General features: G+C 37.0%; 3 protein-coding genes across 4 annotated transcripts; 2 read left to right on the top strand and 1 right to left on the bottom strand.

The window, feature by feature from the left end:
• Positions 1-1,547: 1,547 nt before the first annotated feature.
• Positions 1,548-9,601, top strand: kdf1b (keratinocyte differentiation factor 1b). Of its 2 annotated transcripts, XM_065268159.2 has the most exons (5): positions 1,548-1,905; positions 2,555-2,631; positions 2,743-3,672; positions 6,189-6,257; positions 8,182-9,601. In XM_065268159.2, exons 3-5 carry the CDS (start codon positions 2,820-2,822, stop codon positions 8,256-8,258), a joined length of 999 nt encoding a protein of 332 aa, XP_065124231.1. In that variant the 5' UTR covers positions 1,548-1,905; positions 2,555-2,631; positions 2,743-2,819; the 3' UTR covers positions 8,259-9,601. The 2 variants fall into 2 exon arrangements, with proteins under 2 accessions (XP_065124231.1, XP_065124229.1); XM_065268157.2 differs by lacking the exon at positions 2,555-2,631 and having other exon boundaries at positions 1,553-1,905.
• Positions 9,602-15,046: 5,445 nt separating this feature from the next.
• On the bottom strand, positions 15,047-16,564 carry nr0b2b (nuclear receptor subfamily 0, group B, member 2b). Its single transcript, XM_065268177.2, has 2 exons — positions 16,060-16,564; positions 15,047-15,282 (listed from the first exon to the last, which is right to left on the bottom strand). Exons 1-2 carry the CDS (start codon positions 16,562-16,564, stop codon positions 15,047-15,049), a joined length of 741 nt encoding a protein of 246 aa, XP_065124249.2.
• A 1,689-nt stretch (positions 16,565-18,253) lies between these two features.
• Positions 18,254-26,410, top strand: nudc (nudC nuclear distribution protein). Its single transcript, XM_065290823.2, has 9 exons — positions 18,254-18,452; positions 18,898-18,975; positions 22,356-22,565; positions 23,459-23,533; positions 24,191-24,304; positions 24,526-24,720; positions 25,044-25,127; positions 25,299-25,417; positions 25,902-26,410. The coding sequence occupies exons 1-9, from the start codon at positions 18,381-18,383 to the stop codon at positions 25,951-25,953; spliced, it is 999 nt and encodes a 332-aa protein (XP_065146895.1). The 5' UTR covers positions 18,254-18,380; the 3' UTR covers positions 25,954-26,410.
• The last annotated feature ends 1,520 nt before the right edge of the window (positions 26,411-27,930 follow it).

The following is a 27,930-nucleotide window of genomic DNA, read 5'->3' as shown; positions in this document are numbered from 1 at the left end:
TAAATTGCCCATAAGCAGCTTTGGTAACCTACAGAACCAATGGGCTTCTGGAGGAGGTGTTGGTGGTTCATCTGCTTACAGTAGTGCTTTACAAGGCTTACCATCACCAAATTACCTGGGTCAGAGGCGAGGGCAAAATGTACAGACACCTGTTATGTCTTCAGTACCTCAGTATCAAAGTTCCAAAGGAGTCCAAATACAGTCATCTGCCACTCAAAATTTAGGTTCCACTACACATGACCCCACAATTCCAAATGAGTTTGCCAAAGGTGTCATCCGAAGGATTTATCCTACAATTTTCAGAAACTATAAACCAGGTTTGATTCAAATGTAACACAGTTAACTTGAAGTTTTAAAATACTTTAAGGGATTAAATGCTGTTATTGTTCTTTCTGCCACAGCTCCACAAAATCAAGCTCAGGGAGTGTATACCTCTACCTCCGGATGTGAAGTGACCCGAAATCACCCCTCGGGTCTCGGTCAACAGGGCCCAGTCAAGTTTCAGGGAGTGAAACCCTTTTCATCTAGGAGCAGTTCCCAGCGTTTGCTATAAAGTATGTACAATTCCTTCACTTACAGAATTTACACTGAAGCCCCCCATTTACAGTATCCAAACTATTAGGCCAACCTTGTATGGGTAAGGATATTTATGCCCATTTTCAGAGTGGCATATTAAATTGCTTTCCTTATTTTAGTTTGTTAAAAATGGAATCTCAAGGGCATAGCATTGTGAATACAGTATTCAACCTAGTGTACATGGCAACTAGCCCAGAAGGTTTTGCAGGTATTTCGGGGATATAGAAAATGTGCTTATTCTGTATAAAATACGCAGTGCAGAAATGTGCTATTCTGAACATTGTCTAAAAGCTGGCCTATTTTCATGAGCTATAATATAAGTGTGCATGATGCCTGTATGCCACCTTAATGGTTTCTTTTTAATTTTTTGTAGCTATGATCAGGTTTGTGTCTGGGAATGCTGTCAGTCATCAAACTCTGGTCTCTGCGAGGACTCGGAGGCTATGACTGATCCGAGCGCTGCTGTTCCGCAATCATTGAAATTGAGGACACAAAGAACTGTCCTGGCAATTTATGTTTGTACCCTTTAATGCTCCACCCTCTTGCCAAGACTGTATATTTAATGTTAATAAAAACATTACATGCTAATGCCAATTTATCATTGTTCTCTGTAGTGTGAAGAATATTCATGACCGCATGTTTCAAGAGCTGTTTTGGGGTCAATCCATGACTTTTATTGCAGTTATGGCATTTATAAAGATTTTATGTAATATAAGAAATGTGTAGGTGTGAATTTCTGTTGTGTAGTGTACATTTTCCCAAAAATCGTCCAGATACATGTTGCATACTGCAGAAGGAGCTACAGAATAGTGTTGTAGTATACTATTGTGCATAAGTACACGTTCATGAAACCATAAATGAGATACATTGGCGCCATCTATTGGTTTAATTTGAACAATTGCTGCGTTCATTGACTGAACAATAAAAATATTTTTTTTTTTAAATAAAAAAATCTCTGAGTTGATATTAGTTCGGTTGTGTTTGATATTTAGTCCACGTGCACAAAAATAAAATGTCTTCGGATGTAACAAAACATAAATGAGATCAATGTCTTTGTGAATGGCGTCATCGCTGTCCTCAGTCTACCTGTTGAGTCAGGTGCGTTTCTATGAAAGTGTTCATAAACAAAAGGGCGACGGGGATGAAGATCAGACGACTGTCGGCTCAGTTTTATTTAACCTTCTGCACTTTATACTCGAGACTGTGAAGACTTTTTTGCAATATTCCCGGTATTATAGGGAAATCCTGGATAAATAAACTTTATGAGCTTTCCGGACTTCCAGGAGACCTGAGTGAAGCCGTCAGACTGCGACATTTCCTCCATATGTTGTGAGTAAAGTCAGATTTTACAGAAAGATTGTTCAGTTTTATTAATTTTACCAAAATTAAAATGTCTTCTCAGTAATATTGTAGTAATGTTTATTGCCTATAATCACATACTTCACGTAATGTAACAACGGCGTGTTTGTTTGCGGACAGTGTGCACTTTGTAGCCTGAGTAACTTATGCAAATAAGCAAGGGTTTAGGTATTAAAGACAACGAATAAATAACAATAAATGTTGTTCAAATATCTAAGACGGGTTTTTATGTTTGTCACGTAATTCGAAGTGTTTAGGAAATGTTTACGTTTTTCAGGCTGTTTAAAAATGATTATTTTTTTATAACTATAAACACAGGTTTTAGGTCTCGTGTAGTTTCTGAAATTACATTGATTGTAAAGTGTTACACGTTTATATTGGTTATAGGTAAAAAAAATCCTTTGAGTAGTTATTTATAAACGACATAAATTTGTAATATTTAAAATAATGTAAGTACTAGTGTCGTGTACTGTTTGTTTAGGTTTATATACTGTAAGTAGCTGCCTGTCACTTGTTTTGTACACATCCAATGAATGAATAAATGTAGAAACGGGTTCAAAATAAAAATACTCGTACTTATACATTTCTCTTTGTTTCACCTGCACTTCTTCTGCTGAAGGTTTTACTTTCACTTCTGAATCAACTTATTAATACTGAAAACAGCCAAAGAAAACAAACAGAATTGGCTCTAAAATGGTTTGTTTACATCTCTTAGGAAAATATAACTTTGCACTTTCAAACTGCCTCCATCCCAAAATTACAAAATGAAATGTTTATTCCTATCCCAATTACGTCTCTCTTTAACAGACCTTGAAGTCTCAGGCCAGCAAGAAGTATTTGTAAAAGCAATCGCCAGAGGTCTTTCTGGGCCGAGGGTCGGTCACATGGAGAGCACCTCATCCTGGGCTACTGGTCCCATTGAGGAAGGCCCATACCAAGAACGTTCTGTGGACCCACTGGAAATCCAGGACCTTGTAGTATGCCCCAAGGTGAAACACAAAGATGCCAATGGAAATACCACTGGGCCAGAGACTGTCAGCTTTCTTCCTGCCAAAGAAGAGCCCGTTTCAGGCAATTGCGTGTGTGTGCCTTGCGCATCTGTGACCAGCTGCAGGAGATTGTTTTGTAGCGTATTGACTTGTGGACTGTACCGCGTATGCCAGCGTTTGCCATGTCTGAGTCCAAGCAACAACACAGCTGTCAGCACACAGGTGGAAGATCGATCAAGCACTTCAAACGTTGAGAATGGCTTCTATTCTGACGTCTGTATTCGTGGCGTAAAGGTGGACACCTCCATCATTGAAGAAGATGAGGGGAATGTGTTTGTTTCCAATTCCAAAATGGAGATGGACAGTCCAATTTACTTGAGTAGCTTACCGGAAGACTTTATTGATGGCGACGAGGCAGAGGATGTGGATAAACTCATTACACGTAAGCTTATGGAGGTCTTCTCCGAGTTTGAGATCAACGAGCTGGCTAGGTGCACGTCGGACTCTATGTTCCTCCGGCGTTCACGGGAGATCAGTCAGCTGATCTCGGATATCGTGGAGGAGCACAACATGAAGGAGCAGGAGGCCGAGTGCAGGTTGGTGCGAGAGATCATCCGCATCAGTACGCGTAAGAGCAAGAAGAAGCCGAATATCAGGCCGAAGGAACTGCAGCGAGACAGCGGCAATGATACCTGGAACAGCAAAAGAGCCAGCCAAAAAAGCAGCATCAATTCCATCAACGACGGGAGTGAGTGCCAACCACATTTCTTTCTTTTAATCACTGTACAGTCATGAACCTTTTGAAATGGGCCGAGCCTCATTCTCAGTGGCTTTCTTTTCTTCTGTGGAACACAAATGGTGATTTGATAATAAATGTCCAAGCTGTTCTTTTCCATGCATTGTAGGGCTGCAAGATATACATATATATATATATATATATATATATATATATATATATATATATATATATATATATATATATATATATATATATATATATATATATAAAGAGTTTAGTTCCAAAATGCAATAAATCCATTTTGACAAATTTCGGTAAAAACGTGTTTTCTAAACCACCAAAGTGACAAGATGAAAACCACAATTTTCTGTTACAAACTTTCACATAGCATCTTTAGGTTATTAAAACTAAAAAAATTCAAATCCATAATTACATTTTCTAAGATTTACAATAAAAACTGATTATTTTTTTCGGCAAAATGCAATAAATCCATGATTCATGATCTATTGAATCAATAAATAAATGTTCATTCATCTTTGCCATGTTATATTCATTTAATGGCATTAATGAAAACACTTGCTTTGTCATATTAAGAACACTGTAATTGCTGCTGTTATCCTTGGGACGTCGTCGCTGAACTTTTTTGACAGCGAAGAGCTGTAAAATGTTTTGGTCCTGTTCGATTTTCGTTGACTTCGCGTAAAATCAAGGCTTTGAACTGGTTCACAGAACGAAAACGAAAGCCAGAAACTTTTGATGTTTTGCAAGGAACAGAAATGAAACCAGATGTGGAGCGACTGTTTATGCTGCATCTTCTTCCCGAAGCGCCGTTTGGCATTCGTCCTCCTTCTGTGTGTGTGCGCGTGGTTAAGGGCATACAACAAATCTAGGCAAGTCAGAATTACAGTTATGCCGCTTACATAATGTAGCCTTTTTAATGTTTGATAACAAGATAGAGACTTAAGGAAAATTATGTAGACTAATAATTTAAGTTTAATGTCCTAATGATCAGCCTACTTATTTGTATGCCCCACAGCTGACATGAAACCTTATTAACCGGTTCTGGAACTTTTTTTTTTTGTTCTAACCAGTTCAGGAACGTCAACTTTAGGGTTGAACCGGAAACGTTAAAATACTGTTTGGGTTCGGTACGAACCAACTGGGAAAAATTCTGGTTCAAAGCCCTGCGTAAAATAATCGAAAGTTTTTCATAAGGTCCCCTGTGTTAATGTGTTAGCATGACAGAAGCTTGATGTTGTCGTGTGAGAACAAGCAACAGCCGGCATTTTTCTGTCTCCCGGGTGTCTTTCATGTAAATTATTAGATTTTAATGGCTTACGTTTCTTCTTCACCACAGAAAACCACCACAGGTTTATCAATGCCATCAAAGTATTATTTTGTTTTTGTTTGTTTGTTGATCAGGAAGTACATAGTAGATGATAGGGTGGCCATTCGTGCCAGTTCCGCCGGACACGTCCCGAACATGTTTTCGGGTTCGTTCTCCGGAAGTCACGTTGCTCGACCGCATACGTCATCGAGGTTCTCACATTTCAGTTAAAATATATTAGAAAATTAAGATTTATTTCTTTTAAGACATACAATCATTGTAGATTCATTCTTACCTTGAAATGTAACGGTTGCTTTTCTGAAATTAAACCCAAAATATTAAACCTTGATGACGTATGCGGTTGACCAACGCGACTTCCGGAGAACCAACCCGAAAACATGTTTGGGACGTGTCCGGCGGAACTGGCACGATTGGCCACCCTAGTAGATGAGGAAAACCAGGATTCTGTGTGTATTCAATGCGCCACCATGTTTGTTTACAGTGGGTGGAATGGTGCGCTGTGATTTGTTGAGCGGATTTATTGCATTCTGCAGAGTGACAGAATAACACGGCGGATATTGGATTTTGCGTAAAATTAAGAATGTACTTTTTAATACTGACCTGATACAATACAATAGGGGCGGCAGTGGCCTAGTGGTTCATGTAGGTTGTCTACAAACCGGAAGGTTGGTGGTTCAATCCCCGGCTCCACTGGACCAAGTGTCGAGGTGTCCTTGAGCAAGACACCTAACCCCAGCTTGCTCCCGACGAGCTGGCTGGCGCCTTGCATGGCTGACACCGCCGTCGGTGTATGAATGTGGGAGTGAATGGGTGAATGTGAGGCTAATTGTAAAGCGCTTTGGATGGCCATAGGTCTGTTAAAAGCGCTATATAAATGCAGTCCATTTACCAATACTGATTATGGTGGTAAAAAAAAGGTGTTTATCGCGTTTTGGAAACAAAACTATTCACAATGTTTCGTATTAATTGAATGATTTAATACTTCTAAAAGTTTACAGAGAAAGTAATGCTTTGTTTTTCCCAGAAAGTTAAAATATATATATTATAATGTGATTTGATTTAACAAACGTAAGGCATAATCATATTGCATATTGTAAATCGTATATTAACATGCATGAATGAAATGATGAAAGTTGCTGCTTGGTTAACAAAACAATTCTCTTATTTCTTATTCTAGAGCTGCAAATTTCACTGGAGAGGTCAGACGACATTGAAGCCAGGAAGTTACGCAACAACAGTATACAGGGTATGCTAGCCTTGACATTTTGTTTTAGTTTACATTGTACGCGTAGGTCGTGTATGCGCCCGCAAGAGAATATAATATGTAGCCCACGAGATGCATCGCATTTTAACGCAATGCGCATGCATCCAACACACCTGAAAATCCTAATCAAAGGCTGCAGGTTCATAGATATGTATAATAAAGGCTAGATGTCTCGCCCGCGCTGCCGGCCAATGGAGGTCGACGTCCACACCTGGTGGCCTTCTTGTCTCAGTCAGCTCGCTCACTCATAGCATTGTGTTTTAATTTTGCACGTACTTTTAAATAACCGTAACTTGCTTGATTTTCTACCGATTTTCACACGGTTTGGTTCGTTATAAACGTCAGAGATGTACCTATGACCTTGTATACTTATAAATAATGTTCATGAAACATGTTCAGCATCCAGAATTATAGCCATGTTAATAACATTGTATGAAACCAAACCGTTTGAAAATCGATAGACAATTGAGAAAGTTATGGTTATCTTCAAGTGCATGCACCATTAAAACTCAATGGTACGAGCGAGCTGACTGAGACAAGATGGCCGCCGTTAATGACTCCACCGTAAGACATCTAGCCTTTATTATATATATCTATGTGCAGGATGACTTAGAAATGACTTTCAGGTGTGTTTGATTAGGGTTGAAGCTAAATTTTGCAGGACAGTGACCAATTAGGAACAGGAATGCCCACTCCTGGTCTACACATACGAGTCAATTAAACTATATTTTGCAAGGCTATGTGTTTGACCATACCGAGCGACTTTGTGTGTCTTGATCAGTTGTGACCCTGCCTTTAAAATAAACATGGAGTTATGGTGATAATGCAGGGCAGGCAGCACTTGATGTGACTATTAAACAGTGGATAGTGGAGGTGGCTGAAGTTCAGATGAGAAAACATATGTGATCTGAACCACCAGATATATGTTTACACTTGACCATATTGCGTCATGACATGCATGTGACAGACACCAAGTAAACATTAGAAGGAAACACTGAGTAAACTTTAAATAAGCAGGTGATAAGAAAGACAAACTAAGCACCCATTAATTTTTTCTGCATTCAAAAGTTTCTCATTTCTTTCTCGTAATTGTTTGGTGACATGACGTGTACAAAATGTTTCAAGAGATAAAACTAAACACAGACCTCAGCCTGAGCTCTTGCTAACTTAGCATTCAGTACGTTAGCATAGCAATGCTGTTGGCTGTTCCCTGTGTACATATTAAAGGCTGTTGAGAGCTTGTCACTGCTCTGGAATGAATGAAATGGTTTCTTTTCTTGTTTGTTAGTTTGAGGGGTCCGTGATGTAACCAACCTTATTGTCACAAACAATGCTCTCTTGTCTGCACACCATAAGATCGATTACACTCCTCTGAATTTGAATGTCTTTCTTTTCCTCATCAGTGAAGTTTACCCCTCCCTCTCTGCTTGCTTGATGTTGTTTTCATGCTCTACAATGTTGGCAAGCTACACTTCTATGCTAATAAAAATGACTGCATTCAAAAATGAGTTATGAAGTAAATAGTTTACAAAATAAATCAAACTTTGACTTAAAGCAATAGTTCACAGAAAAATAAAAACTCTTGTCATCATCGTCAAGTTGTAAAAATGTCTTTTTTCAAAATATTTTAATTTGTGTTGAGCAGAACAATTGGAATATCCAAACAGATCTGGGGCACCATTCACCCAGATTTGTTGGTTCTTCAAATTCAGCAAAAAAAGAAATTCATAAGTTTGGAACAATTTGATGGTGAATAAATGATGACAGAGTTTTCCTTTTTCTGTGAACTATCCATTTAAGCTGTTTATGCATTTAAAGGGCTCATGTTATGAGGATTGATGTTTAATTAAGTCTTTTTTATTTATTGCTGCTTCATATTTTATAAATTTTTCTTTCTTTTCCGCAGCTTACTCAAGTTTCAAGGACACAGGTGTGCCGGTCACACCTGATACTCCTTTACTTCACAGCAGCATACAGGCTTGAGTTTTCTCTCCAACCTTACTCTGGACAACAATTTATTTTTCAAACTGTCCATCTTTTGTCAGAGTTTTATCTAAATTCATTTTTAAGTAAATTTAGAAGCTGTAATTTAAGGAGCAGTCATTATGGTCTTTTTTGGTCGAAGACAGAAATGGGATTATGCTTCTATTTACATTTTTCTATCTCTCAAACCATGTTTATTTGCCATGTGTGAGTTATCTTTACATGCACTGTCCAGAAACAACTTATGAGTGAAGAACAGTTGCTTGGAATGAAGAATAATAAACAGCCTGACCTCTATGGGTGAATCTCATCGTAATTGTCATATTTTACCCCAAAAAACATCAACCACTGAAAGTCTACGTTGATGAGGATTCACTTCTCACATGACATATTATAGAGATTGTTAATCTCCAGTAGTTTACTATAAGGCAAAATAGTTTAATTGTACAGCATTTACATTCTGGTAATATGTGTTGTTAGATAACAAAACATCCATTGTGTCAAGACAGTAAAATGTATAGGGGCTGTTTCAGGGACAGGTTTTAGATTAATCTAGGCTTTAGTTATATTAGAAAATTTATGAAGTTTTTACAAACATATCTTACAAAAAATATTGGTGTGCATCTTGAGACAAAACAATTGCACGTTATTTATGTTAGGATATGTCAGTGCAAGATGTTTTTAAATTAAAACGGCTCAAACATGCATTTTAGTTTTGGACTATAGTCCTGTCCTGGAAACCGCCACATAAAGTAATGTCTTAATGCATAAAATCTTTATGTTCCTAAAATAAGGCTTTATTCGTTTTGTGCAAAATGATATAGATTTACATAATTTTCTTTTGATTTTTGTTGTGGATAAACTAGCCAAGATGTTTGGGAAATAGCTAACAGCCAATGTTGGACCAAAACAGTGAAAAGGATTAGTTCATAGTGCTTGAACTCACCTCTGAGTTCTTCCGTGCCTGGTGATGCTAAAAGTCTGAATGTATTAGTCAAATGCTGGAGCTGCAGTCAAAGTGTGTGTGTGTGTGTGTGTGTGTGTGTGTATGTGTGTGTGTGCGTGCGTGCGTGCGTGCGTGCGTGCGTGTGTGTGTGTAGAAGGAAGTCAAAGAAATGCTCTTGAGCCAAAGTGATAGCATAGGCTTTATGGGATAAGCATGCTAGATTGTTTGGATAATTGCCTATGCTATTTAAATGTACATAAAAAGCTACATAAGCACTTCACTTGTCATGAGACTGGACTATGATTGATTTTTTTGTGTAATTGTGAATGCTGTCACTATCTGTAATGGATGAAATGGATTTCAAAGTTTAGAATAAAATGTGTATTTTGCTCAGCGACCTGCAGCCAGCCTACTTTTTTGTTCTACTGAAGTATAAAGTGAGAAAATGACATCAGAGCAAAGTTTTAATGCCCTTCACACTGTATTTGCATGTGGGATAAGCTACGCTCAAAAAAATAAAAAGTTGAATTTATTTAAAAAAAACTTTGTCAAGTGGGTTCCACATAGCTTTGTTAAGTAATGTCAACAAATAAAATGTAAGTTGTATTTACTAATAAAGTTTGTGTAAAATTGACAATTTAAATGTTGCATGGACTAAAGAAATCCTAGTAAAGTCACTATAGACCCCTTCAAGGTTTGTAAACATTGAATGAAGATCGGGTGCGCGCGCAGCATGGGGTCAAACTGTTCATACCATCCAGGCTTTATAATTTAATCTAACAGGGCTGAAAAATGATGACTTACCTCAAATGAAGTGAGCGCTACAAACACAAGCCTCTTTGATATTTGCATTGTCCCAGTCTGCACGTTAATTGCTTGCAGCCGCAGATGTTGTATTTTTTTTTTTTTTGAGATTCTGCAGGAATCGCAAAAACTTAACGGAAGACCTGGTGCGATTTTCAAAGCCCACAACGTAAGTAGGCATTTTTGACGATACCGAATAATACGCAACTCAATCTGCTGTCATGACTTTTCTGACCCCGACATGCGCAGTGGGAACCGCCTGTGATGTGAACCGTGAAGAGGTCTATTACGAAACCTTTAACTGATGACAACAAAATTAAAAATAATGATTTAATAACTCCATAACAACGAATCAATCAATCAAAGTGCAGTTGCTCAATACAACCTTTATTTAATTACAGTTTATCAAACATATCACAAACATATTTGAAATGCAATGTTACATTTCAAACCGTTTGTTGGTTTGTTTTGTTCTAAAATATATCAGAACAAGTTCATTGACTCATACTTGGCCACTTATTACTCATGTACCTATCTAATGGTGCTACACTTCTGCAATTGCCAGAACAATAATTTACCCATAATACACTGCAGCATCATCATCAGCCAATGAGATGCAAGTCTGTATTGGTTTTATTAATCTGTTACTTTTACGCAACAATGTTATATTGGCTGAACAAATAATTTTGAAGTAAAGTCTTTTGCTGAAAATACTAAGTTAACGTAATTATATGCAGTTACTTGTGTTTGTTAAGTAAAGTGAACAAGAAATTATTTAGTAAAACTGACTCTGATTTTATGGCGTAATAGCACTTTTGGGAGTACTTCGACTCGCCTGAAAAGTCCGCTCCCCTTCTCCCTCTCATAATAGGAGAGGGAGGGTGTTACTGCGCCGCGTTATTCCTGGAGGCCCACTGCTCTGCGCATTTTGTATAGCCGTTTCTCAAAACCAAGTACGCCGAACTCGGACTTGTGTCCTTCGTAGTTCGAACTTGCAAGTTCAGACTCGGAAGAATGAACTCCTGACGCGAAATGCATTCTGGGAAACTTCGCTGTCATAAGTCCACACAAGTCTCCTCTGATGCATCCTCGATAAAATGGGCGGATCAAGAACACATCCGGGGATTTTATGTGAACTTGGGCTTGATGCAAACTTTGAATTGGAACAGTACTTGGGCCGCGACTGATGACGTTTCACAAGTCCACAAGAACACAAGTACAAACAAGAACGCATATTGAGAAACGGCTTATGTCTCCCTTATTTAACACACCTGATTCAAATCATTAGCTCATTAGCAGAGATCTCCATGAACTGAACTGAGGCCAGCAGATAAGAGAGACATACAAAATGTGCAGAGCTGTGGGCCTCCAGGAACGGAGTTGAGAAACACTGCTTTAAACCATGATCCACTGCCAAATAAACCCAAACAAATTGATGTCATGCAATCCTGTGGTCAGTTTGGTGGCTGCCTTCTGTATATCTGTCTGTCATCTAAATTGTCTATAAATAATCTAGTCTGTCCGTAGTTTAAAATCCAATCAAATTCAGATGTTAATTTAAGTATAATTAAAAGAAAACCTAATATTTTTATTTGATTTAAGTTATTTTCTCATATGAACAATATAAGTTTTATTCCTCCTTCATGGTTTCAGGGCTCTGTTATGTGAATGAAAGATTAATTAAAGTGATTGAAAAATGTCACTATGTCCAGGAAATCCTTGTTTATGTTTTGTGAATCTTCACAAATGATTCATATTCTCCAAATAGTTTTGTACCATCGAAACTACTAAAGCTTGTCATACCTGATTCAATACATGTTCAATACGGACACCAGTGATTCTGTTTCTATATCTATTTATACCTTTTATAGTATCAATGATTTATGCACATGAATAATCAGATAAAGGCATCTTTGTGCCACACAGCATTGAGATCTAATGCTCAATTCAGATAAAATCTCAGATACAATCAGACCTCTGCGGTAACAGCAAACATTGTCAGCAGGTTTGACAAGTTTTTGTGGAATAACAGTGTCTTTGTATTGTTGGGAAATGTTTGTGCACACAGTGGGAGTTGCTGTTTCCAATTATAATTCATCTTTCAATTTATGGAATTTTTTTCATGTAATATTGCACTGTTTATTATAACCAATTTATCTGTATAAGTTTTTTTTTTATTCTCGTGCCCTCATAAGCTTCAATGAAAATGTGGTGATCATTCTCAGATGACTTCAGTAAGACAGCTTAGGCAGAGCATCCTTTAACTCCGCCCCCATTCACTGTCAGCCTGCTGCCAGTTCTGTCTTTGAATAAAACACCTACTTTTCTATATCTAATCAAAGCACAGTGGAAAAAAACAAGCCAGCTCCACTATTTTCCTCGTGTGATATTCTGTTGTGCTCTGAAATATGTCACAACCCAGAAGTAAAATTGATCGCGATTTCTAGTTCAGGGGGACTTTAAGGACAGCTGTTTCAAATAATCCAAGGCCTAAAAACATCCTCTAGAATCTTAAGTCGCCTCATGATAATCAATTCAAAGACAATAAAATGGAACAACAAATATCATCTTAATCAGTTGGTTCTCATGTTTAATGGGCTACACAACATGACATTAACAGATATTGTGCAACTGGCAACATGACATTAAAGTGATACTTCACCCAAAAATAAAAATGTTGTCATCGTTTACTCACCCTTATGTTATTACAAACCTGTATAAACTTCTTTGTTCTGCTAAATACACAGGAAGATATTTTGAGCAATGTTTGTAACCAAAATGTTTTTAAGCACCATTGACTTCCATAGTATTTTTCTTTCCTACTCTGAAAGTTAATGGTGTTCTGTTCTCTGCTTCATTACAAATATCTTCATTTGTGTTCAGCAGCAAAAAGAAATGCTATAACTTTAACATGGTTGTGCAACTGGCCAAATTGGGTGTTTTGTATTTCATATTTGTTTACACTTTTACTTGCAGAAGCTTTATAGTTATACTTACATCTATTTTGCATTTTGGGTGGCTAGTGAAATGGGCGTAGTAATTATTGTAATTATGGTATCAATACTTCTTGATAAAAAATGTTTTGTCAAAAAATGTTTGACTACCACAATACATTTAAGCATGAAGTCTATGTTTTCAATAAGTATTACTTTCCACATTGATTTTGGGGTGATTCTTATAACAGCAGTCCTTGTACTTGACATTAATTTAAAAAGTTTAACCTTGTAAAAATAAACCATGTTTTTTGGTAGTAACCATGTTTTGTGGTGTATTTTCAAAGACATGGTTTTACTACAGTAACCATGGTTCACCAATTCTTGCACTTCATCTCATTTAATCCCCATCTACCAGGAAAATGACTTTGTCTGTTACTCAGATATTGTCATCATATGTATGAGTTTATATGGGTCAAACTAGTTGTGAGTTATCCACAATACAGATACAGTGATGGAGGTAAAGAACAGTAGGCAGGAGATGAAGTAAAATGAGCAGAATTTGTTGAATAATCTTAGTTGCTCAGCCTGACTAGATACAGATTCATCAGGTGTTGTTATACCAAGCAAAGACAGTGGAAAATTACTGCTTCACAGAATTGCCTTGTGACATGTTAATAACCTTGAGGTGGAGACTATGATCTACTTGTGAAGACAATACAGACACCGGAAAAAAATCTTAGCTGTTGTACATTAAAAAAATGTATGCTGTGCAAGTCATGAACATATTTAACATTTTGAATACACTTGAATTTATCAGTTTAGGTCAAGCAAAACTTGTCTAAGGCCTTGTTTACATTAAAGCATTTTTGTTTTAATTCATTGTTTAAAATGATAACAATCCTCATCTGGCATTTCAGATAAGATTTCGGTCGTTTGTATTAAATTTCATATAATTTTATTTTATTGAATGTCACTGTTGTGAGTTTATGCTGCACGTGAAGGAAGTGGACTGAGCGCACTGCTGGAGGCAACTAAAAACTGAGCAATTATAAGACTATAATCCACTATGATAAAAACTAACTACAAACTTGCCTTGCCAAGTGCACAATTTACAGTGCAAATCTTAGTTTAAAGGGGACATTTCACAATACTTTTTTAATATGTAATATAAATCTTTGGTTTCCCCAGAGTACGTTTGTGAAGTTCTAGCTCAAATAAATAATTCATTATAACAATTATTTTCTCTCTCTTTCTCTCTCTGCACTAAATGTCAGTGCTCTGCTTGGATAGAGCCGATTAAGGGGCGGTATTATTATAATAAGATCCCCCTTTGACATCACAAGGTAACCAAATTTCAATTACCCATTTTTTCACATGCTTGCAGAAATTGGTTTACCAAAAATTAGTTAGTGGGTTGATCTTTTTCATATTTCCTAGATTGATAGAAGCACTGGGGACCCAATTATAGCATTTAAACATGCAAAAAGTCAGATTTTCATGACATGTCCTTATGATATGTCTTTAACATAATGAAATCGCTTTTACTTTAAAAATGATGTACTGTCTCATTATATGCTCACATAAGGGGTGAAAACATGTAGTATATACTTGTTTTGTGCTTGGGTTTTGTGTCATGAATAAACACACAATGTGCTGAAACTTTTTATTTTAGACCGCTGAAACTCTGCAAAGCATGCAGTCACAGTTGTTGCTGCTGGTCATTGTCATCTTTCGGTAGGGATTAGTGTGACTGTGAATAGCAGGCATAACCATAGCAACAGTAATGCATCTTAAAATGAAAATGCAGTTTTGTATCATACATTAAACATTAAAAACTATTCAAAGTTACATGCAACAGCACTGATTTTTGCTCTGTGTACTGTCAAATCAAGACATGACTTGAACGTTTTACAAGCAAATTCTTTCATAGTAATTATAATGTTCTTGTAGCTCATTTGGTAGATCATTAGCAACAGGTTAAGGGTTTGATTTCCGGAAATACCGAAAATTGTATACCTTAAAAAAGTCACTTTGGATAAAAGCGTCTGTCAATGTATGTTAATGAACATAATAAAACAAGATAACGCTGCAATGCTACATTTTTATTGTGAAACATCATTGAAGAGTTGTTGGAGATGAATTTGGCCTGTGATGGGTCTGATAAAGAGTTCTGTCACCAGGCTTTGAGCCTCTGTCTGTAGAGAGCTGGCTGTGGTCAGGATGTCTGTGAATCTGTGCTGATCTCTGGGGTGTCCTGTAACATTAACCGGGAGCAGAGCTCTCTCCAGCTCCTCATGATGTTCTGCTATTACTGCTGAACTCTGCAGCCCGGGAACACCTGAAACATGACAACATTTGCATGTAACAGATTTTTTTAATTGTTAAAATTAAATAAACACCTTTATTAATTATGTACTTTCTACAATTTAAATTATGTTAACAATGTGAATAATGGAATTATTCTCAGTGCCATTAAACTTTCTAAACAATGAAACTTATCTGGTGTAAATCATCTTGAAATAAAGTTTTTCTTTTTGAAATAAATGCTGAGTAATTATTTTCAAGCAGTAAACCAGTTACTGGCAGTTATTGTGAACTCCAAGATAATGGAGTTAATGGAGAACTACAAGAAAAAGATCCTGAACTCGTAGAAAGAATGTGTTAATTTTTTACACATCTTTGTGCGTTAAGCTTTTAACACATTCTGTGTAATTTCAACACATTTTGTCATTTTGTGTTGATTTTGTGTTAAAATATAACACAAGTTGTGTTAAATGTAACAAAAAATGTGTTGTTTCAATAATAAGACAGAGATGGGTGGATTCTGGGACAACGCAATAATGTGTTGTTTTTAACACATTCGTTTTAAAAATATAATGCTTGTTGATAGTTCTTGTTAGTTAATGCATTAACTCAATTTAAATGTGTTTTATTTATTTCTGCAGCAAAAAGGTTGAGACACTGAAATGTCATAATTACAGTTTGGGGTTGTGTGTATCTAGCTATAAGCATAAGCCGTAACTTTAACAAACACCCCCCAACAGGATTATTTATATTTCTAGGATACATTTGTTTGTTATGATTAGTGGTTAGGTACTGAATGACAAAATCTTACCTGGATTGAATAATATGGCACCCTTGATATACACATACTCTTTTATACTCGGGTCTAGGCTCCAGAGTGTCTTTAGGAAAGACTTGAGATTGTTGACTTCTGCCAGGGTGGGTAGGTAGCGGTGGTTTCTCTCTGGGCTATTCAGCAGTATATTTCTGAGGATGCTGGCAGCAAGGAAGTCCTGCACCTCAAAGGAGAAGCCCTCTTGAGCGAGTCCTAGGATGAAGAGTGGTACCCAATGGTTGTGAAGAAGAATGAGGTGATCATTAACCGGCAGATGTTGGAATGAAGGTAAATTCTTCATAAAGTGAAAAGTTTTCATCAGGACCATAAAAGCGGTGGTACAGGTGGTCTCGGGGTCTCTTAAGCACACTAAACGCTCACATTGACAGCTGTGCATCCCTGAATAACTCCTGTGCACTGCATGACGTTTACGTTTTTGGCCTAGGATGCTAAAGAGAATTCCATGTTTCCTGAATTTTGAATTGTTACAGTCTTTTTTCATTTTCACTGATGTAATGCCTATTTTATACAGAATAAAATCTGTTGACTTTTTACTCCACACTAGACTAACTTCAGTTTGAGTCTGCAGTCTTATTTATAGCACCACATATAGACCGTAACTAATCTTCAACCTTGACCTCATTGACTCTTACACATCAGAAAGAAAAACTCTGGACCGTGTACCATTTTCTTTAAAGAAAAACTCGGGCTCAGCATAAGAACTGTGGAGGTTAATGACATTTATGATGTTTAACTGATTAACCTGTACCAGACAGAGTGTCACATTAGTGCTCTGGTTTGTAACGTTTAGTAATCTACTGGATAATACAGATAATATGTATTCATAAGAGATTGAAGTTTTGTAAATCACCGTTGATTTAGGATCAAGATGTCAATGGCTATAATAATTCAATAATATTTTTTTAAATTGATTATTAGTAATTTTATTAATGTTTGTGAAAGGTAATGGTGTTATGTGGGTGATTTAAAATGATTTCTTATCCACAGCTGTCCACACACTCTCGGTCATTTACCTATTATTACACTTATTATCAGCATTCAAGTTCAAAAAGCAGCAGTCTGGCACTATAAGCAGAAGGACGATGATATTAACCTTTCAGGTCTTATATTTGACAAACATTTCATTATAAGCTGTGTGAAATTAGCATTCTACTCCCATGGAAAAAAAATAAGAGACCACTTCAAAATAATTTTTTGTTTTTTTCTAAATGTACTATTTATGTGTTTAAGTAAAATGATAATTTTTGTTTGACTATGCCAACCACCGACAATTTTTTTTAAATATTCATATTAATTGAAAATTGCAATGGACAAAAAAATTGTCAAAATAACAAAGATGCAATATTTTCCGATTTTAAATAAATACTGCAGAGAAAACATGTTCAAATCAGTGCTTCAAATAATGTTTTTTCATTATTACATAATGTATTTTAGGAAAAGTGAATATTTGATTGAATTACTCTGATCTTGGCATGCTTTCAGTCTTTTATATTGCTGTTGAATGACTTTATGTCGCTCCTGAGGTTTGCTATTGTTGAAATTCAACAGACGCTGCACTAAAATTGGTCACAATACATGCGGAAATGATGATTTATTTTCTCTTAATTTTTTCCTCATCTGTATGTTAATTTATCTATTCTATTTGATCAGTCAAAATAATATTACGACCAAACATCTGATTTTGTCACTGAAATCTAAGTCATTTGTGAAAAGAGCATTTCATAATGAGGGAACAGATGTCTTCTGCTATAACAATATTAGTTGTATTATTTATTAAAATCACAAAGTATAGACCTATTTAAGTATATAGTGTGATAGCAGTGATATACACAAGTATGACATGCTTTTAGGGGCTCATAACATATTGAGTACTAATGCCATTCATAAAAATTACACTTTAAAAAAAACAGTAAATTAAAAATAAACTGCTTAAATCAATGAATGGACGCATGGAATATGATACAAATTGTACATTAGTATAAATCTAATATTTATAGCATTTATAGCAAAAAATGTAATGCAAAATCAAACGTGATTTATCATCGTGTCTGTCTGGTCTGTGGTGTCTAGAAGGTTCTGCGCATGCATCTGTTCCTCCGCTAGAGCGTTTGAACGCAGTCATCTGATTGGTTGGTACGTTTGCGCTACAAAGATGTCTGATTTGATAGGCCTTAAGGATCACGTGACCATGATTGTATCTAGGAAGTAGTCACGGCAACGCACCGGCTGTAGTGTGACTCGTAATATCAAATTATATTTATTGTTTGTGTCTTTTATCTGTAACAAAGAGAAAGAAGATGGGTGATGATGAGAAATATGATTCGATGTTGCTGGCGATGGCGCAGCAGCATGAAGGCGGCGTTCAGGAGGTAATGATGACATGTCTAACTCGTGCACGAGCAAGCTAGCAACTGTGCTAACTGACGTGTGTTACCTTAGTCCTTACCTTATATTTACATTAACTACAGTATACTTAACTCTTTATTAATGAGTATAGAACAACACATAATTGTATGAGCTATTTTATAGTTAATAATTTAAGAATGACTATGTGGTTTGGAAGATAGTTCCAGTAAGTTAAGTGGATATTATGATGTTTGTCTCGAAACATAGCAAGATATTTATCTAAAGTACATACCTATATAGCATTTTATCACCCTTTGAAACGTTTAATTTTCCTCTGGTAGTCTTGTAGAATTTAAAGCAGCCCACTGACTAATGTATATTTGTTAATTTGCTTTAATTAAGATTAGATTATCTATGCTATGGCATCATTTCATAATTTCACTGAATCTTCTTTATTATTTTTAACAGTTGGTGAACACATTCTTCAGTTTTCTAAGGAGAAAAACAGATTTCTTCACAGGAGGAGAGTCTGGAGCACCAGAGAAGGTGTGGTGACGTTTATTACTATTAAAAGTGCAGTGTGTACATTTTAGGAGGATCTCTTGACAAAAATGCAATATAAAATAGTTATGTATATTATCAGTGGTGTATAAAGACCTTACATAATGAACAGTATTGTTTTTATCACCGATTTGATCTAAATACACTGCGGGTCACCTTACATGGAGGTCATGATTCTACGGTAGCCCTAAATGGATAAACTGCAGAGTGCGTTTGGTCACTACGACAGCTGTGTCTCATTTCATTTAATTTCGAAGGTTGTATCCTCACGAGGACTCGTCCTCTGAAGAATGTGGTCTACAGAGAGTCCTCAACTAGAATTAAACGAGACGTCCCTTGTAGGATACACAGGCATGAAAGGGAAACAGGAAGTATCACGTTGCTATGCCAACACATTTACGGCATGTCATTAAACTAGATACAATTAACAATTATAGAATTTCTATAGAAATCTGGCTCAATGAACCGGTTCAAAAAGCTGATTAATAGTTTCCTGTTGTCATGCTATGATGCTGCTATGGATATCTTCATTGTATACAGTGAACAATATGAAAGTGACCACGATATGTACAATACCAGAGGGTTAAACCAATGAGTTATTTCTTGCCTTGCAGCAAAGGACTCTTGTAGACTTTTTAAATATCACTAAACACCTAAAACATGCGTACCACACAACTACCAACTGAGATAATACAACTTAAAACAAAAGCAAGCTTGAAACTACTTGGATTTAAACACCAGGGGCCTCATTTATCAAACGTGCGTACGCACAGAAGTGTGCGTAAAGTGTGCGTAGGAACAGTTTTACGCAAAGTGTGGAATTTATCAAATTGCACTTATACGTAGAAATGTGTGTAAAAATACGCACACCTCTGAGTATGCGTACGCACAGCATCTAGTGGTAGAATAGCGATACTACATAGGACCCTATTCCAGTGGTAAAGAAGTGTCTATTTTTTATCCACAAGCAGGTGTTAAAAATTATCAATGTCAGTATGGTAACAGCAAATAAGTATAATGATTTATTTGTGATATGTATCTGTATCTGTGAAAGCTCTACATGTGATTTGTATAAATTAAGTCTCCGACAAATGCTTGACACAGCGCAATGGATTATCTTGCGTTATTGGAAGACTTGGCAAATAATCCATTCCGCCGGTAGCGCGTTTTCAAAGATCGCGGCAATGATGCTGGTTATATATGCTGCTGTCCAAGGTGGAAAGTTGTCTGTCCTCCTCCAGTTGCACTCGTTTCACGTCGGTGTTCTGTGACGCGTTTTTTTTTTTTTTTTTTTTTTTTGCTGTTAATTTAATGTCAAACCACTTTTTTTATTTCTGGAAGTGTTCTCTCCTCATATTCTACGGAATTAAACTCACTGGTAACATGTTCACATGTAGATTTGTTTTCTTTTGTTAGTCATTCCTCCCGCACTAACTACCAAACAGGATGTGTTATTAGGATTTAACCTCATCCACCAGTAACTTAATTTCTATGTCTGTAAAATTCCTCTTTTACGCTCTCTTTGTCATTATTGCGATGAGGGAAAAAGCACAACCACGTGACATATAACGGGAGGTGTTGTCACCATATATGGTTCATTGGAGGCGTTTCGGAATGCAAATGACTATGAACGTGCACGAGCATGGTGCTTAAGAACAAGTGGGATTTATCATCAAGGATTACTTACTGATGTGCATACGAACCACGTGCGCACGTTTGATAAATCCCATTTTTTTTACCTTAGGCACATTCTAAATTTCATTCGTAGGTACAAATATAGAACATTTTCTACGCAATGTTGATAAATGAGGCCCCAGATCTTCATTTGTATGTACATTTGCTGCCGCGGCCATTTTTTTAAAAACGTTGTTGACGTCAACGCAAAGAATTGTGGGCTATCTGCAGCAGCAAAGGATACACCTCATGTATCCTCCGAATTCTTGTGATGAGCGTATTCGAAGGTCACCTTTAGAGAGTCCTAATTACATTTCTCAAATGAGACAGCTTTTATGGCCCTGTCCCAAATGGCACACACCGGATTGTGGACCTCCTCAGAGTCCACACTTTAATGACATCATGTAGTGCAGACCCCAGGGGCCTTGACACGAGTCCAAGAGGGTGCACCGAAATTGTATTTTGGGACAGACTCGAGCGCCATACCGGAAATAGAAAGAGAAGTTGCTCATCAGTGTGAACTCCTCCCTTCCTTCATCTGATTGGTCTGATTTCTCTTTCGCAAGGACTTCTGGGTTGGTAAAGTGTGCGAAGCCTGCTGCAGTGCAGGCTTTCCCAAAGACTGCATCAAGGGTTCAAAGGGGCGCTGTTGAGCACACTTTGCAGCGTTAAAATGACAGATGGGACACCCTACTGACTTGTAGACTAAGCAAGCACGCGCAATTTAAGGCCACGAGAGAGAAAGTCCACATGAAGTAAGCCATTTGGGACAGGGCCAATGACGTATGCAACCTTAGACTGCGATCTAGAGGACACAACCTGTGATACGAGACACGGCTACAGTCTGAGGCCCTGCCCCAAATGGCACACTCCGGAATTGTGGTCCTCCTCAGAGTCCACACTTTGTTTACATCATGTAGTCCAGACTTTAGGGACCCTTGATGCGAGTCCACGTGGGTGCACCGGAGTCGCATTTAGGGACAGACTCGAGCGTCACACCGGAAATAGGTAGAGAAGTTGCCCGGTAGTGTGAACTCCTCCCTTCCGTCGTCTGATTGGTCTGATTGCTCTTTCGCAAGGATTCCTGAGTTGGTAAAGTGCACGAAGCCTGCTGCCGTGTGGGATTTGCTGAGACCGCATCAAGGGGGCAAAGGAGGTGCTGATGAGCACACTTCAAAGCATAAAAATTACAGATGGGACACCCTACGAACTCGTAGACTAAGCGAGCGCGCGCAATTTAAGGCCACGAGACCGAGAGTCCACATGAAGTGCGCCATTTGGGACAGGGCCTCAGACGATGACATGTTTGTCCTGTGGTGGCTACCGTAGCTTCTCTGTGCGTTACTAAAGGGAGAGGTGACCTGTGGTCTGAGCTGGTAGTTGCAATTCACAATCTTACCACTAGATGCCCCAAAAATCCACATATAGCTCCTGTATTCACAATCAGATATTAAAAAAGAATTAGAGATTGTTCTGGTAAGATGATAATGTCCTTAATATTTACAGTAAAATATGTTGGGATATCAGTTAAGTAGTTCCCACATATGTGACACCATTATGTGTGGAAAGAAATATTGTGTATATTATAATATTTCATCTCTTGAAAGAATTCTCTCTTTAATCTCCCTTTACTGCTTTTCATCCTATTAGCATCATTTGACCCAACTAATAATCTGCTGTGTGTTCCTCAGTTGGTTAAAGAGGCCTTTGCTCATCACAATCAGCTCGCTCAGAAAGCCCAGAAAGAGAAACAGTCCAGACAAGAGAAGGAGAAAAAGGAGAAAGTGGAGAGAGCTGCTAAACTAAAGGAAGAGGAGAGAAAAAAACAGACTCCAGAGGAGCCCCGAATCAAAGAACTTACAGATGAAGAAGCTGAGAGACTCCAGTCACAATTAAATCAAGTAAACAAATTATGCATTCATTCAGCCACACACAAGCATTAAAAGTTGATACCGTGGTTAAAAATGAACAAAAATCAGTTATGTTCAAAACCGTGACTTTAACATACCCTAATTCGCAACAGTAAGCTTATAAATGTTTTCAGCAGAAACAACATAAACTAACGACTCATTTTACAGTACTTTATTTCTGATAACAAGGGAAATAAATGACAAGTTAATTACCTTAGTTCATGTATCATATCTAACATGTATCCACTATTACAGAGAGTTAACGTTACTGTATAAAATGAATGTATGTTAGCTACAGGTCCTTGAATTCTTGCCTGGTTTCCAAACCTCTCCCCACAGTTGTGATTCATGCTCGTATTCTCCCTTCTTCTTTAGCAAACCAAAACATTTTATTTGTTTCAGAGATCAGTTTCTAGCCACCAGCTAGACTGATAAATAAATACAGACCAGGGGTCTCATTTATAAAACTGTGCGTAGGATCTTTACTAAAAATCTATGTTCGCACAAAAGCCAAAAAAGCATATGCCCCAAAATATTAAGACTTATAAAACAAAGCAATGTTCCCTTTATAAATCTCCTGCAAGTGTGTGTTCATGAATCATAAGCTTTATCTATGATTTGAACTAAGGTAATCTATTGTTGTTTATTTTGCTTGTTATCAGAAATAAAATTCTCTTAAAGTACTTGGTTAGCGGAATTTCCCAGAAGTTACAGTATGTATGTTCACAAAAGCTGTTTGTTTATATTGATTCTGCTGAAACCGTCTCTAAGAATGATTTAGAAAGTCAGCTGTGAACGTTACATGTACAAATATGTAAAGTAGCCAGCTGTGTTATAATTAACCCGGCATTAAGTTTGTAAATCCATATCTTCTTCCTTTTCAGACAAAACAAGAGGAAAAGAAAGATTCAGAGGTAGCTGAGAAAGATGATTCCTCGGAGAAAGCAGATAAAAAGGGGGTGAGTTTTTTCTGTTTTAAATGTTTAGTTACCCCTTAACATATTTGTTAGTTGCACTTGACCTAAATGACTACAAGTATTTGCATAAAAAAATTATTAACATGAGGAATACTTGACCTTATCTGAGAATGATGCTTTAAGTGAGAAAATATTTACTGAATGACTGCTGACAGGTTTATGTGGTTGACAGCTGTTGTCAGTATGATTATTTTCAAAAGATATGTTAGATTTCACATGCAGACATTGATATGCTTCAGCAGGAATACTAACAGTTGTGTTTCATTGTATTCAATGTGCTGTTTGCAATTTTACATGACAGATATCATGTAAGGTGTCATAGGTGTGCTAAAATATCCAGCTTATCTCTGTGACAGCATTAGATCTTGTCAATTGCAAATAAAATTAGAAATTACTTTTATCTAAAACAATCTCTGGCTGTCAGTCACATACATGAGGCAGCATTCAAATAATACAGAACACTTTAGTGTCCTTACGTAATTCATCCTGAGGGTGGCACTCCAATGTTGATTATATATAGAGAGCTTATACACAATATAATGTAGTATTTGGCTATTTAACAAAAACGGAATATTGCAAGTTCTTTAAATAAAGACAGATATGATGATGTATTTTGCTGAACTGATGTGTTTATCTCAGTCTGACTCAGAGGGAGAGGAAGATGAAAAAGACAAAGACAAGATCAAACCAAATGCTGGAAATGGAGCAGATCTTCCAAACTACAGGTGGACTCAAACTCTCTCTGAAGTGGATGTGAGTTGTATTCTTATTCACAGATTTAAAAGAAGGATTGCACATGGGATTCTTTAGCTGCTGTCAAAAATTATAAATCATCAGATTTGGTGTCTGCAGTCCTGTTTATCTTTTATTCTGAACGTACGGTGTCATATTGAGATAATCAGCTGTTGTCTGTTCTGTAGAGATGAAGATGATAAAAGAAACCTGAACTGGACATCCTGTTGTTTCTCTTACAGCTCTTAGTGCCTTTTGATGTGAACTTCCGTATGAAGGGGAAGGATGTTGTGGTGGACATCCAGCGGCGTTCTCTGAAGGTCGGTCTGAAGGGTCATCCGCCTGTGATTGACGGACAGCTGTACAATGAGGTGAAGGTGGAGGAGAGCTCTTGGCTCATTGAGGATGGAAAAATAGTCACAATCCATTTTGAGAAGGTAATAGTGATGCACAACAAAATGCTGAAAGTGTATTTAAATCTATTTAAAAAGTATATATAAAAACCCATATGGTTGTTTAAACCATGTACTTGTTTACATCTTATACTGTATATTGTCAAATTAGGTGTAACTGGTTAGGTCCTCGGTGTAAGCACAGTGTTTAAGTTTTGTCATAACTTACAGATTTTTTTTCCACAAAAACTTCTATGCCGATACCAATGTTCTGTTATATGGAATGACATCTACAGATACCAATAGTTTGCTTGTACAAAGCGCACAAACTGCAATTCTGTTATCATTAATCCACATGTTTATTTCAGATCAATAAAATGGAGTGGTGGAATAAGTTAGTGACCACAGACCCTGAAATCAACACCAAAAAAATCTGCCCTGAGAACTCCAAGGTAAGCAATCAAACACATGGACTGAGCTGCTTGAGCAACCAATTTCTCAAATCAGGACTGTAAGGTCTTTTAAAGTTTGGTTAAATACACTATTTACATTCTGTGTTGATGACTTTAGTCCTTCTATTAATTATGCACCCTTTGATCTCTCTTTAAATTTAATGTGCTCAGCTGTCTGATTTGGATGGGGAGACACGCAGTATGGTGGAAAAGATGATGTATGACCAGAGGCAGAAGTCCATGGGGTTGCCAACTTCTGAAGAGCAGAAGAAACAGGATATCCTGAAAAAGTGAGAATAGACTAATTCTAGTCTAGAGTCATTTGTGTTTATCTGAGGAAAGAGGTGTGTTTTCTTCAGACGCGAATGGAAGGACATTACTTCACTACATTCGCATATGAAATTCTGACATGAATATGACAAATTTGCTGGTTTTGGCTAGCTTCTTGTTTCGCTCGCTCGCTTTTTTTCTCTTTTTCTCTCCCTCTAAATATATTTAATCAGTAATGTCGTAATCAGCAAGCTCCTTATTGGTTAACGCGACATAAATATTTGCCAATGTTCAGATTTTTCAACTCAAAGGCCTAAAACGCTCAATTTATGTCACATGAATCGCGTCACAGGATGTCTATCGCGTCTTTGCAGTAATATGTATATCACTCACACTTAACGCTTCATTAGCGTCTGGTGTAAACGCACCACAAGTCTCATAAATGGCTAATTCACTTACTTTCTTTTTTTTAATACTTTTAACTATTGTATGATGTGGTTGCAGGTTCATGGCTCAGCATCCTGAGATGGATTTCTCCAAAGCAAAGTTCAGCTGAGGGGTCTGTGACTCTGAAAACATCACTAAACATTGTTCAGATCTCTGCTTCGAATCAGTTTGACACGTTGTCAGGGTAACACTTTACAGTAAGTTTTATTTGTTAATATTAGTTAATTGCATTAGTTAACATGAACTAACAATGAGAGTCATAATTAAATCGTTATTTGAACATTTATTTATCAAAAGTTGTTAAAATGAGTACATGTCCATTGAACTAACGTGGACAAAGGTTAATAAAAGCTGTAAAAACTGATTGCATATTGTTAGTTTGTGTTAGCTAATGTTCATGTTTACTAATGATTTGAATAAATAGGACCTTAATGTATTGTGTTACCCCTTCCAGTTATGACTGTAAGAATAATGTCACTGTTGTGATGATGAAAGTATTATAATGCTTCATGCAGCATGTCTTGCGTTTGTTTTTGTGTTTTTTTTAATAAATAATTTCAACCCAGTTTATGAACTCCTGATTTGAACATCTTTTTTGTTTTATTGTAACCTGATATTAATTTTTTTCTAATTAATCTGCACTCATGACGAAGTGAAAACAGAATTTTAGAACGTTTTGCACATATCATTGAAATATCATTCGCACCAGTATAGACCTTTTGCAACAACACTTGAAGTTTTGCTTTATGCAGGTTCCTCTGTGTTTCTCTACACCTTGATTGGAGTCCACCTATGGTAAAGTAAATTGATTGGAGATGTAAGGCTGCACACATCTATATAACTATACACTCTTTATAAAAGCCCTCAGAGCTGACAATGAATATCAGAGCAAAACCCAAGCCATGAGGTCAAAAGAACTGCCTGCAGAGCTCAGAAACAGGATCGTTACAATGCTAGCAATCTGGTGAGAAGGGCCATAATAAAAAAGGTGAAATTTGCACGAAAGCATCTGAAGGACTCTCAGACTGTGAGGACAAAGATGCTCTGGTCTAATGAAACCAGTATTTTATCTGTTTGGACTCTATTCAGACTGTTATGTCTGGAGGAAACCAAGCACCACTTGTCATCTGCCTGTCCAAAGAGTTAACCAGCATCATGGTGGTGGCAGCATCATGTTGTGAGGGCGTTTCAACAGCAGGGACTGGGACACTGGTCAGGGTTGAGGGAAAGTTCAACGGAGCAAAGTACAGAGATATCCTGAAACTGGAATAAAGGTTCACCTTCAAACGTGACCCTAAACACACAACCTGTACAACACAGAAGTGGCTTAGGGACAACTTTATGAGTGGAGGTTTCCCGGACTAAAATGTATGTTTGGCATCAGGTTTAGTGTATTAAAAATTTGGCTTTTCAACACTCTGAGAAATGGAAGGAAATGCAAAAAGTGTTTCCAGTGTTCCCACTCTTCCCCCTTTTTAATATATGGTACATTGTCAAAAACAAACAAGGTACAAAACTACCTTTTCTGGAATGTTGCATCTTTTGGGGTAGGCTACAATATCATACCCTATGTTGTCCTAGGAACTATGTTGTACCTGTTAAATTTTAGGGGTACAAAACAGTTAACTGCCCAACATAATCGATTCTTAAGATGTATGTATAGTTAAGTATACCTGTAAAGTTACACAACAGAACCTTATAAGGGTACCCGAGCGCCCAAAAGGTACATGTTTGTTTGTCCTACATTTTTCTTTACGTTTGTAATGTAAAATCCGCTTTGCAACGCTGCACACAAATTGTGAGAAATTAAATTGAATTGAGGTTCACTTATTGAACGTTGTGTTTGCTGTCTCATCAAGTGCCTACATTCATTTTATTATTTAGAAGATATGTGTTTGACTTAAATAATTTATTTACAGATTATTTGCACAATTTAATGCATGGTTAACAGTTGTTGTTATTATTGTAAATTGTCTTATCTGTTCGAGAAAATGTTCGCTCCAATAATAAAACGCATTATAAACACAAGAGGGCAGTGTCGGCGTTTGTTGTTTTGTTCTCAAACGAGCAGCTGTCATCAGTCCTG

Source organism: Paramisgurnus dabryanus, chromosome 19, assembly GCF_030506205.2.
Source record: "Paramisgurnus dabryanus chromosome 19, PD_genome_1.1, whole genome shotgun sequence".
Taxonomy (NCBI): domain Eukaryota; kingdom Metazoa; phylum Chordata; class Actinopteri; order Cypriniformes; family Cobitidae; genus Paramisgurnus; species Paramisgurnus dabryanus.
The sequence above is the reverse complement of the archived record's forward strand: the minus strand, read 5'-3'. Positions and strand labels throughout refer to the sequence as shown.